This window comes from Molossus molossus, unplaced genomic scaffold (assembly GCF_014108415.1).
Source record: "Molossus molossus isolate mMolMol1 unplaced genomic scaffold, mMolMol1.p scaffold_m16_p_12, whole genome shotgun sequence".
Taxonomy (NCBI): domain Eukaryota; kingdom Metazoa; phylum Chordata; class Mammalia; order Chiroptera; family Molossidae; genus Molossus; species Molossus molossus.
The window spans coordinates 54,924,965-54,937,179 of NW_023425347.1; the positions used below are offsets into that span (position 1 = coordinate 54,924,965).

General features: G+C 43.3%; 1 protein-coding gene across 8 annotated transcripts; it reads left to right on the top strand.

The window, feature by feature from the left end:
• Window positions 1-1,847: 1,847 nt before the first annotated feature.
• LOC118627247 lies at window positions 1,848-11,888 on the top strand. Of its 8 annotated transcripts, none has more exons than XM_036257521.1 (6): window positions 1,848-2,063; window positions 2,777-3,007; window positions 3,425-3,495; window positions 6,694-6,785; window positions 7,284-7,337; window positions 11,071-11,888. In XM_036257521.1, exons 2-6 carry the CDS (start codon window positions 2,840-2,842, stop codon window positions 11,091-11,093), a joined length of 408 nt encoding a protein of 135 aa, XP_036113414.1. In that variant the 5' UTR covers window positions 1,848-2,063; window positions 2,777-2,839; the 3' UTR covers window positions 11,094-11,888. The 8 variants fall into 8 exon arrangements, 5 of the variants coding, with proteins under 5 accessions (XP_036113414.1, XP_036113416.1, XP_036113418.1 ...); XM_036257523.1 differs by lacking the exon at window positions 1,848-2,063 and adding an exon at window positions 2,438-2,530; XM_036257525.1 differs by lacking the exon at window positions 1,848-2,063 and having other exon boundaries at window positions 2,690-2,944.
• The last annotated feature ends 327 nt before the right edge of the window (window positions 11,889-12,215 follow it).

A 12,215-nucleotide genomic window follows, 5' to 3' on the forward strand; every position in this document is an offset into this window, starting at 1 on the left:
TCACAGCTTAACTTCACCAACCTTTTGGAGTCTATGAAAGCAAAAGTCAAAGGGCAAGTGTTGGCATAACTAATTATAGGAATTAAAGGGAATTTGAAGAAGAGGAACCAAACATGGTCCAAAAAAAATTAAAATGGGGGAGAGAAAGCACTTGGTTTAATTAAATTAAGAAAGCAGAAGCCTGTCAAAAATGGTCTGCAAAGGTGTAAGAACCAGCAAGTGTCTCTAGTGTTCTGCCTTCACCAGAAACACGGAAGGAATTTCTTACTGACAGTCAGGTTGGAATTATGGGGGGAAAAAACCCCTCATCAGGCCTTCGTGTGTTAAACATGGGAGATATAAAATGAACATGGCATAGCCCTGGCCCTCAAAGCTTACCCCCAAGTTCAGGGAGATACATCAACTGTTCTGCACACCAAGAAATAACATTCAAAGGACACAGTGGATGCACAAAAGAGGGAGAGGTCAACTCTGTGATTCTAAAAAAGACAACTCATAACAATCCTGTTGGGCTGTGGGGTGAGATGACAAATTTTCCCAGGAAAGGTGAAGTGGAATCTGAATGAACAGATATATTTGAGTCAAATCTTAAAAAGGGGGTCTGGAAGAAGCAATTGATTCATACCAGCCCTAAGAAGGGAATGATCTGGTAAGTGTTCATCTTTAATTTCTAAGATATTAATTTTACAAAGTAGGATTGCTGCCATACATTACTAAGCAATTTCTCCCCCTCCATGCCCATTCCCTACCATCCATGTCCACCCCCCACCCTCCATCTCCACCCCTCTAACAGAGATAGGGGGTAAGCGGGGCTCCATCCAACTCCACTCTAATTTAATGTGTGACCCTGAGCAACTCCCATCACTACTCAGGACTTCGGTTTCCTCCCCTATGAAGTGAGGATCCCTGGTGAACTCTAAAAGTCCATTTCCGCTCCAAATTATGAAATAGAGACAAGAAACCAAAGAGGAAACTTAAAAGAAACAAAAGTGAAAGTGCCCAAAGGAAATACAGTAGTAAACAAAAGTACAAAATTTTATATCTCACTGAAAAACCTGGCAGAGTTCCCAAATACTTTTTTGTGCCCCAGCAACCGTGAACACAAGACTTGGTAAAAAATGAAACGTCTATCACCCCCTCTGAATGTGAATAAGATCATTGTAACACGAATCCACCTTGTTCCATGCAACTGCCTTAAACAATGTTCCACCACCCTGAACAACCATTTGTTAGAAATTTCTTCCAAATAAATCAGTCCTTGATGTATAGTCCGTTCCCACATATCAACCCCTCCCCTCCCCCAATGGAACACCACACAAGGGTGTGTTCCACTTTGGGAAGAGAAAAGGGGAAGAAAGTGTGGAAAGATTCGTACCAATTTTAGATGCTACCTGGCGTTACCACGCGGTTGTCATAAACAACAGCATGGAAGCAAACTATTTTAAAACTTGGGAAATACCGTATCTTTTCTTTCCTTAGGTAATAGTGGGATTCTCTGGACGTAACCCAGAACGGTACATTCGCCCGGGAGCAAGAGCGCGAGCTCTGGATAGACCGGCAAGTGGAGGCCTCCAGAAAGGACAAGCTGACAGCTTCGCCGAGTGTATGTGGCGGGTGTAGGACCAAGACAGGCGACCGCCCTGGCTAGAGGGTGCGATCTGGACATTCCGAGGGTCACTGGGCTCCTTAGGCTGGAGGATGCTCCCTGTGCGCTGCGGAAGCCCCCCTTCACAGAGCAGAAGAGGGAAGGGTGCGCACGCGCGCGCGGGCACGTATACACATACACACGCGCGCACACACACCCCTTCCCTGGGAGTTTTGTCTCGTCTCCCTTTTGTTTTTCTCCCTTCCCGGTCATGAGACCCGGAAGTTTTTTTTTTTTAAATCCCATCTCTCTCCCTTTTCCAACCTCCCCCCCCAATCTATCACATGGCAGAGATAGAATAAAAACAGAAAAATGGCGACGGTCACGTTGTGGCGAGGCTTACTGCGTCACTAGATAATCCTCATGCAAATAGCGGAAAGAACAAAGGAAGGGGGGCCCTGGACCCCCGGGGGCGCAGGTGGGGGTGGGGGTGGCGGCCCGGCGCGGGGGCGACAGCGCGTGCGGGAGCCGGGCGCCTGCGGGGGGCGTGTGGCCGTGGGGCTCCGTGCCGCCGAATGTCCGTGTGCGCGCCCGTGCGCCGCGGCGGAGCGCTGGCTGAGGGCGCCGGAGCCCGCCCGGGGGCGCGGTGAGCCTCGGGGGCGAACAGAGGCGTTTGGCGAGGCTGGCCCGCGCGCGCACACGCACACACGCACACACCGCGGGCTCGGAGGGCTCGGCGCCCGCGCGGGGGGCGGGCCGAGGGCGGGCGGGGCGGCGGCAAGGGCCTGCCCGGCGCCCGCTAGCCTTCAGACACCTGGGGGCACCGCACGCAGCCCGTCACCTCCGGGTAGGCAGCGGGGCGCCCCAGCGGCTGGGCGGCCCGCGGGATCCGCACTCCAGCTCGGACTTCCAGCGTGTTGCTGGACTGGGTTTGTTGTTGTTGGGGTGTGTTTTTCTTCCTGCGGGGTGGGGTGGGGGGAACCTCGCCTACGGGCATTTCCGCGGTTTCCCTTTGGCCCTCCCCGCGCTGTCAGGCACCGCGCCGTGTGGACGAGGGCGCGGGTGGCCCCCGGCTCCGGCCCCTCGGAGGGGGAGCGGGGAGTGAGCGCGTGTGTGTGTGTGTGTGTGTGTGTGTGTGTGTGTGTGTAAATGTTGCGCACTCGCTTTTCCTCTGCCCCCGCCTTCTTCCAGGGTGCTGGCGTGGGTCCCTTGCGGTCCGGCGGCGACTGTAAATAGAGCCTGGATGTTGTTTACATGAAGGATCCGGCGGGAGGAGTCTGCGAGGAGGCGGAGGCGGAGGAGGAGGAGGGAGGCGAGAGGAAGAACGGAGTCTCCGCGGCCGCGGCCGTCCGGGTGAGGGTGAGCTCCGCACGGCGTCCGGAGACGGGGCGCTACCACGAGGCGGAGACGCTGGACCCTGGGGTAGGAGAGAGAATGGGCGCGGGGCGGAGAGGTGGCAGTCTGTCACCGTGGCATTTTTAGCTTGCAACCTGCCACGCAGATTCTCCCAGCTTGGAGCGGAGGGTGTGTAGGGAGGGTGGGGAAGCCTCGATTTCTCTGCACGTTCATTCTCCTATCTCCAGTCTTTTCCCGCTTCTCTTCAGGTTCACCTGTTTCTTTTCATCAACCAGAGCTTGCAGTTTTTTTCCTGTAGTCACGAGAGGTTGTTTCTTTTATTAGAAACATTGGGGAGGGGGGTGTATTGCTGTAATTTATGCTGGTCCAGGTCGGTTTTCAAGAAGGGGGAGGGGACTTGGCGGACACGCCTGTTCCTGGCCTTAACTGACCCCAGGACTTCTCTCTGCGTTCCCGGGCCAAGGAATCCTTTCCTTCACTCAGCTACCCGCTCGCCAGAAGCCACCTTCTTGGAGAAGGACCACACCTGTGCTTATTCCAGCTTTGGGGGAGAGGTGAGCCAAGAAACCAGGGAATCCTCTGTTCCCCAGAGCTTTTAGCCAACCCCCCATCCCAGAATTGGCCAGAAAGTGCTTCTTCCACCTGCGGATTGCACCGGGCACATCCATTCCCCCCTTCCTGGCAAGTTGTGGTCTACAGACCTGTTGGGATTTTCTCTTCCTTCTGGACCTGCACACCACCAACCAGCAACTAACTGCTGCGTTTAGATTGAGAGACAGAGGTGAATTCTCTTGGCCCAGTGCCGTTATTTATTCTGCATTGGGTCTTCTAATGGAATCCTCAGCTGTCCCCCTCCAGTCCCTTTCATTCTTCCCCTAAAAGCTCAGCCCAGAATCAGGCCTAAGCAGTCTCTGGCGCTCTTTCCCTAGGCCCCACCCTGGCCCCTCTTCCTTCTCCAGAGCCAAACAGGCCTCCCAAAGCAGAAGGCACACCCAGCCCCAAATCTAACAATACAAAAAGGAGGAGAAAACAGTGGAAGAGAAGAGACACAGGGTCTCCTTTTCTGTCCTGATTGCCCGCAGCATTTCCCTCTTCAAGCTTCCTAGATTTATCATCCCATTATTCTTCTTACCAACTGTCCCTCCACCCTCTTTGCCCCTAGTCCTATGCTAGATGTTTGGAGAGGTGGGGATGATGTGTGGAAAAAGATGCTGTCACCCTTGTTCCCTGGTTTGAGGCATTTTTCTTCTCCACAGTCTCTTCATTTCTGAGATACTTACAGAGTAAAATATGTAAAGATGTTTGCATGCTTATTTTAACTTGTTTTCTTGTTGGCTAATGAATAACTGGAACTCAGAAGGGAGGGGAAAGAGATGAGAAGTGAATATTTCCCCTAGTTTCCATCATCTGAGTATCCCAGAGTTGCTGGAGAAGACCCTTCTATAAAAGCAAACAGTCTCCCTTCCATGACATCACCCCCTAAGCCCTTCCAACTTTAGCTTCAGAACAGGAAGAAGGCTCAAAATAGAACTACCTTAGGAATCCAGCTCCTTTAGAAGATCAACTTTTAAATCAGCTGCAGGAGGAACACTGAACTTTGACATGGGGAGAGAAAGCTGTAGTGTTTGTAATTGGTTCCTTTGGGTAAGGGTGGGGGGATTCTTTCCATATATATTCAGAAAAGCTTTCCTCAAGATAACTTGGGTGCCTAGACCAATGAATGATTAATAGGATGGTTCGAGATTCATTTATTGAATTATTCATATGTTTCAGTATGTCAATACCAAGCAGTGTTCAGAATGAAGTCAAGAGAGGCTCCTGGAATGTGGACTAAAGAGTTAGCTAGGGATAAAGGAGGTTATAGGGGGTTGGCTAGGAGGGAGCACCTGAGGAAGGCGAAGAATCTAAGGAGGTAGTGGCAGTTGCTATGAGTATGGAAGTCGAGAGGCTCATTTTAAACAATGGCTGTAACTTTCGAAAGGTGACTAATGTCCTGGACAGAGAAGTAGATGTCAGGATTTTCCACCTTTACCTTGGAAACAAACTATATCTTTGAATTTCATTGTCTCCATTCTTTCTGAATTGAGATGCGCCTTTCTGTCTGAGCTAAAACAGTTGTTCAGTCTTTGGGAAGAGCTGCTTAATAAGTGATCATCACTGAAATATTGAAAATTTAAGTAAGGATAAGTAGTGGGGCATAAAATATTTGGCATAATTTGAGCACTTGGTGGGTGCTGTAGAAGGATTTGCTGTTGAATGGGGTAACGTCTTTTAATCTGGTTCAGGTTTAAAATAATCCGGGTAACAGACAGGGTTGGCTGTACCTGCAGTAATATGGTGGCCACTTAGACATGTGGCTATCAAGCACCCTGAAATATGGCCATGGCAATGAGGAACTGAGTTTGAAATTTTATGTAATTCTTAAAATTGATATTTCATTCAGGTATTAGAAATTTTAAATATATTTGGAAACAAGTTGGGCACATGTGTATACTTTTTAAACTGTAAATTTTATACAATCCAAATACAGAGTAAGTATTTCTGATGAAATTTAGTGTTCAAATTGGGATGTGTTGTAAGCATAAACTATGCTCCAGATTTCAAAGACTTTGTACAAAAAAAATAAAGTAAAATATCTTTTGAATAACTTTTATATTGATTACATGTTCAAATGATACTATTTTGGATATACTGAGTTTAAATATATTGTTAAAGTTAATTTCATCTCTTTTTGGGTTTTTATTTTTTAACGTTAACTACTAGAATATTTTAAATTACATGCATAGCTTACATTTTACTTCTGTTGGACCATGGATTGATTTCAAAAGAGGTGACTACAAGAAAGTTATTTCATGTTTGTCAGTCATTTGCTTTCCCGTTTTTTTCCTTGTGGAGATTTGGGGACCCTAAAAGTTGTTATTTTAGTACTTGAGACCTAATAGTGACTGTTTTGCAGATTTCTATGCAGGATGTGCACCCTACTCAAGAAGGTCAATAAAATATGCAGGGTACTAGAAGGGTTAGTAGGGCAACATGGGAAAATGTAGGTACCCACACATCTGGCTATAGCTGCTTTTATAAAAGGCCCCTAGGCATGCCAGGATATGTCTAAGAACAGTGTATGGCACAGTAACAATTACACAGTAACACCTGGTGGCATTTTAATGATTCCACTTATCACTCACCTTTGTTTATTTTCTCTTCCTCCTTCATTTACTTTCTACCCCCATCACAGTTCCACTGGTGGTAATTGTGGTCAGAAGGTTGCTGACCCTTTCCCCCCGCCCCCCCAAAAAAAGTACAGTGCTGATTTGAATAGAGATATTGCTCTGTTGGAGGTTTGGTTTTTGTCTCATGAAATTCAGTAACGGTACTGGAAGGGACTTTGGGGCCATTTAGTACTATCCCTTCATTTTATTGTTGACAAACTGTCAAGTACCATGCCTAAGACCGTACCTACAGAGGCTAGAATTAAACACAATTTTGCCGAAACCCTATTTAGAGAATCACTGAGAAATAAAAAGGTTCATCAATTAATCAAATGTTTGTTGAGCTTGCACTTTGTGGAAAGGACTGTTACTAGTGTTGGGAAGGGACATGAAAACATACCTGACTTTAGGAACGATACTTTTGATTTGAGTAAGTAGAGGTCAACAGTGCCACATTAAGTTACAGTGTAAGATATAGCACTTAATAATGAGTGCATCCCCACTGTGGCATATGTTACAAGTAGAAATGTGTTCATTTTACAGATGTAGAAATGGAAGTTCTGAGAATGGTGGACTCTGCAGAAAAGAGGAGTATAATTGTGTTTCTGGAACAGCCCACGGCTCTAGAACTGGAGGTCAGTGCATGTCTTTGGTATTGCCCCCTGTAGCTGTCTGTTATGGGAATTTGAGAGTTTAAGACCCAGCATTTTTAAATGGCTCTGCTGCAGTTTTGAGGAGATCATGGATTAATCGGAAGCAGTCAGGGTTTTTAGAGATGGTTAGCTAGGGGTGGATCATTTTGACTAGTTATTCTAAAAGGGTAGAATGCCAAGGTGAAATCAGAGTAAAACTGACTTGTGAGCAGGCTATAAAATCTAAACTCTGGGGAAAAATGGAATCTAGAGCGAAAGCAGAAAATTAAATAACTGTGCAGTGGACAGACTAAAAGTATGTATGCAGAGTGAACCTATCAGGGGTAGTAGAGGCCATCTATCAGAATGTATGGGCCAGTCCATTTATTTATAAATTTAGTCTCCTGGAGCCTTTTGAGACTAAAATCCCGGTCAGCATTAGCATGAGAGCACATTTTTCTTTCTGTCCCCACGTTATTGTGTGCATGCTTTCTGTCACAGGTCGGTTCCTCCAGATGGGCCTGCTAAGGTTATGCAGCGTGAGACTATTTAGAGGTCAGTGCTTAAAGTAGGTGAAAGTGACACCCTAGTGAATGCTTCTGTGTGAGAATTGGGGTAGACTTTTCGCAGGGCAGTGGTTCTTAGCTTTTTCTTGCCTTTTCAGCCAATTTCTCATTTCTTGAAAAAGTGTCCTGTTAAACTTTGGCACAAGTTAGTTTTTAGACACTCTTAATATAGCAAAGCTTTGCAATAAAATGCTAATGTACATTCTGTATACTTCTGACAAAGCACATTTGAGCATCTTTTGTTGACAGTACACTCTTATAATATCACAGTTTGGTCAAATTTGCACATATTATAATGTCACTGAGTTGGATTATGGTTTTCATATTGGGGGAAAAATCATACTTCAGTAAAAGACTGATAGATTTAAATTAACCTATTTAAACTATTTTAGTTTAAAAGTATTTTCAAATATGTTGTATTGCTGGCAGCTTATTAATACCTCCAATTATTTAATATAGAATCAGATACTTAAAGAGTCAAAATCATTTTATTTTCATTTTCTGGTCATAGATAAGAGGGCATAGAAGAACTGAATTTAATCAATTTACTCTCTGGATGAAAACATTTTATATCACTGTTTCCTTTTCCTTCTCTTAATGTGCAGTGTAGTTTTCATACTATACCATGAACACCTGCATTCACTTGTTTTAAAATCAAAACAATTCCATTTTTGTAAGAAAAATAAATAGAAAAAGAAATGTTCTGATAGATTTGGTTTTTTAAAAATGCCATTTATAAATAATAATTTCCAAGGAGAAACAAACTTACATTTTTGAAGCAGTTGTTAATATTTATAAAATATGATTCTGAAAATCTACATTTTTCTTGAAACTGCTTTAGAATTATTCTGAGAGAATATTAATTTCAGTAACTATTCACAGAATAACAACTTGCTTTTTATTACTTGGTCTCTTGGTATTTTAACCCCCAATTTAGATAGGAAAAAAATTGAAGTGAGAGAAAAATAAGGAAATATTCTTTACTTATACCAAAAATGTTTAGTTGTCTGGCTTTTGGTCTCGGCTAATAGTGTGAATTTCAACTTTGTAGTACATTGCAAACAGTAAGTTCATCTTTGTATACTTCGTATTTAGACTTTCAATTGCACTAGTATTCAATCATACTGAAGAACAGTCTAATAACTAATAAGTACATCAAGGTTATTTATTTGTTTCCATACTTATCCTTCCTCAAGTGTCATAGTGAGCATTCATCTTTTCCAGAGTGGACAGAACTTGTGGCCAGGAGATGTTAGGTGGTAATCTTTTTTATCCTTTTTGATGGATCAGCTATCTTACATTGTATTCCCAAATAATCACAACATCTTTGTTCATTTAACAGATGTTTATAATTTGGGTGAAAATGTGCAGCTGTTTCCAGGAATCTTAGGTTATAAGATCCAACTTTTTCTTTAAAAAAATCTTCGTTGCCCTCTCGTGTTTCAACTTTGTATTACATCAGTTGGCTAAGACTAAGCAAGGACTTCTTTAACTTTTTGATATTTTTGCAGTTTAGAGAATGTTGTTTCAATTTGTGTGTAGGTGGATTATTTCATTGGATATTACTTTTCTGAAGATAAGGTTAGTTTCATAGTACATAAAGGTTAATAATTGAGCTAGAATCTTTGTACTCTATTTTTTTTACTTCTGATCAAAAGAATTGATTCATCTTCTGACTTACTTGAAGTACAGTGCTAATATCTAATTTGCATATAATGAGTCTTTGAAACCGAGGAAGAGCCTAATTGGAAACATAATTATTTTTCAAATATCTGTCAAGCTTCACTTATATTGAAATAACTTGAGAACTTAGATCCGACATGGATAAAAGCTCAGTGAATCATGATCTTAATAAGTTGGTGTTCTAAAGCCTGAATTCCAATTTCAGAATCCTTTTGTACTTTTTTTTATTAAAAGTTAAGACTAATCCCTGAAATGACTTTAGGATACAACTTAAAGGTAGAGATAATTTCAAATCATATGAGATGTATATGTTGATTTTTTGTTGTTGTTAATCTTCACTCAAGGATATTTTTCCATTGATTTTATATAGAGTGGAAGGGAGGGAAAGAGAGAGAAGAATATTGATGTGAGAGAGACACATTGATTGGTTGCCTTCTACAACACCCTGACCGGCGATGGGGACCAAACCTGCAACCCAGGTACGTTCCCTTGATCAGGAATCGAACCCGTGACCCTTCAGTCCGAGGGCAGACACTGTAACCAGTGAGCCAAACCGGCCAGGGCTATATGTTGATTTTTTAAAAAGGCATTCCAGCCCTGGCCAGTTTGGCTCAGTGGTTAGGGTGTCAGCCTGAGGACTGAAGGGTCACAGGTTTGATTCCTGGTCAAGGGCATGCAGCGGGATTGTGGGTTCGATCCCTAGCTCTGGTCAGGGTTGTGCAAGAGGCAGCCAATTGATGTGTCTCTCTCACATCAAAATTTTTATTCCGTCTCTCTCTCCCTCTCTCCCTACCCTCTCTCCCTTCCTCCCTTCCAGTCTCTCCCAAAACAACAACAACAAAAAACACAATGGAAAAATATCCTCAGGTGAGGATTTAAAAAAAAAATGTTCCAAAGTTTATCAGCGATTCTTGCACCACCATGACGACAGGATTGACGTTAACTATTGTGAAAAACACCCTGCCAGTGGGCTAAATACGTAATCGTCAGGGTCATCAATCTGAGTATGTTCTTTTTTTTTTTTTTTTTTTATCCTCACCCGAGGACACTTTTTCTATTTTTTTGTTCAGATAGAGTGTGGGAGGGAGAGAGAGAGAGAGAAACATCGACGTGAAAGGGACATGTCGAGTGGTTGCCACCCACACGACCCAACCAGGGCCGGGGACAAACTGCAACCGAGGTACGTGTCCTTAGCGGGAACCGAACCCGGGTCTCTCAGGACCGCAGGCCGACGCTCTAACCACTGAGCCAAACCGGCCAGGGCCTGAGTACATTCTTAGTGCTCAGAAGGAGAACAGTGAAAGTCATTTTGTTTTTTACTAATGTACATTTCTTCTTAAAGCATAAAACCCCCACTAATTTCTGCTTTATGACCTGAAATACTGAGAAAACTCAAAATCTTAAGCAAAGAGTAGATGTTTTCAGGAACCCTTCTTTTGTGTATAAATTGTGTAATCTGAATATCCGGTTGATGGAGTTGAATGGCCAGATTGAGATAGAGAAAAAAAGCACGGGGCTCAGTCATTAAACATGGATTTGAGCCCATCACTTAGAGTATGATCACAGGTAAATCACCTTAGGTTTTTTATTTTCTCTCTGTAAAACGGGCTAATAATGTCTAATCTATTCCCAGAATCCTTTTTCGATGAATTAATGAATAATTCATTAACAACCCAATAGGGTGCTTGTGGAAAATCAAATAAGGACACACACAGAAAGTTACTGAATGTCAGGCAGAAGTGAAGGAGAATTGCTGTGTTTGATCAGGAGCACTTGGAGAACAGGGACCATGTCTTCTCAATTTCTTGAGCATCTAGAAGAGATCTTGCAACATTGTAGTTCCTCAATAAATGTTTATTTCATGAATGATTGAAATCAGGGATAGAGTCCGTGACTCTATGCATGGAAGAAATATGCGGTGACACACATCTGGAAAGCTTACTGCATAATCATGTGGTTGCTCATCCTCATTAATATGTATAAAGCATGTGTTTGTCTTTCATTCTGTTATAATTCACCTGGGCCTCTTCATATTTCAGCCTCACCATTCGCTGGGCTCTGACCCCACTTTTCCTTCTGATTCCCCACATCTCGAACCAGAAGGGGATCTTTTGGTCTTTCACTTCACGGGGAGCCTTCAGAGGGAGTCATGCGGTCCACCCAGCAAGGACGCCACCAGCCAGCAGAGACTGACAGGCTGCCCTGGCTCAGTTATCACAGTGCTGATGCTGTCCATTCTAAAGGTACAGTACTGTGATAACTGAAGGATGGCAGCCATCTTGCCTGCCCTCAGGAGCCCTCCTGCCCAGGAAGAAGACACAAGGGGACAGACGCGTGGGAAACAGGTGCGGGGACCCGAAAACCCTCTTCCACGGCTCCTGTATGCTACCTTCCCCGGCATGGAGGGAATGTTATTTCGTCTGTCTTTTCCTTATTTTTTAATGTGGGGATAAAGGGAGTTGGGTCGTTGTTTGCACAGCAGCGTGAACACGTGTGCTGAGTGGACACAGAGTAAAATCACTGGAACTTTTAAGAGACTGGGATTTGGGACATTTTTTTAAGATCTTTGAAACTTCTAGGTGACTGATATTCGATAAGAACTAAGTGTGAATTAGTATTTTTGAATGGTGTTCAGAGATGTGCTGTTTTTATCTGTAAATGGTAACCTGATTAGAGTAGCTTGGCGCTTGTCAATATTCGATGCCCAAAGTGAAATTCGTCTTAAACAGGGAGGGAAAAAGCCCTACATGTTTAACAGTATTGATATAATTCAGCAATTTTCAATCCTTTTTATCTCATGGTATTTTTCAGCACAGAAAATACTGTATTTTTTGCCAGTCTGGCAAAAACATAGATATAATTTTGATTCATTCACACTGGATTGCTATTGTTGTGTTGGTTGCTGTCATTTTTTTATTTTACAACTTAAGGAAAAAGAGGTCAGTGTCCCTGACTAAATAGTCAGGTATTACATGTTTTAAAAATTCTTGCAGCACACCTGTTGAAAATCACTGATATAATTGCATGAGTAAAATTGCATATTTGTGTTTGAGGAATGGCTAGGGACATGGCATGTTTATTTCAAGAATATAAATATTTAAAACCTAGTATAACTCAAAAAATATTTGTTGAATGCCTATGTTATTGCTGTTGGTGTCACCTTTATATGAAAATAAAATGTAAA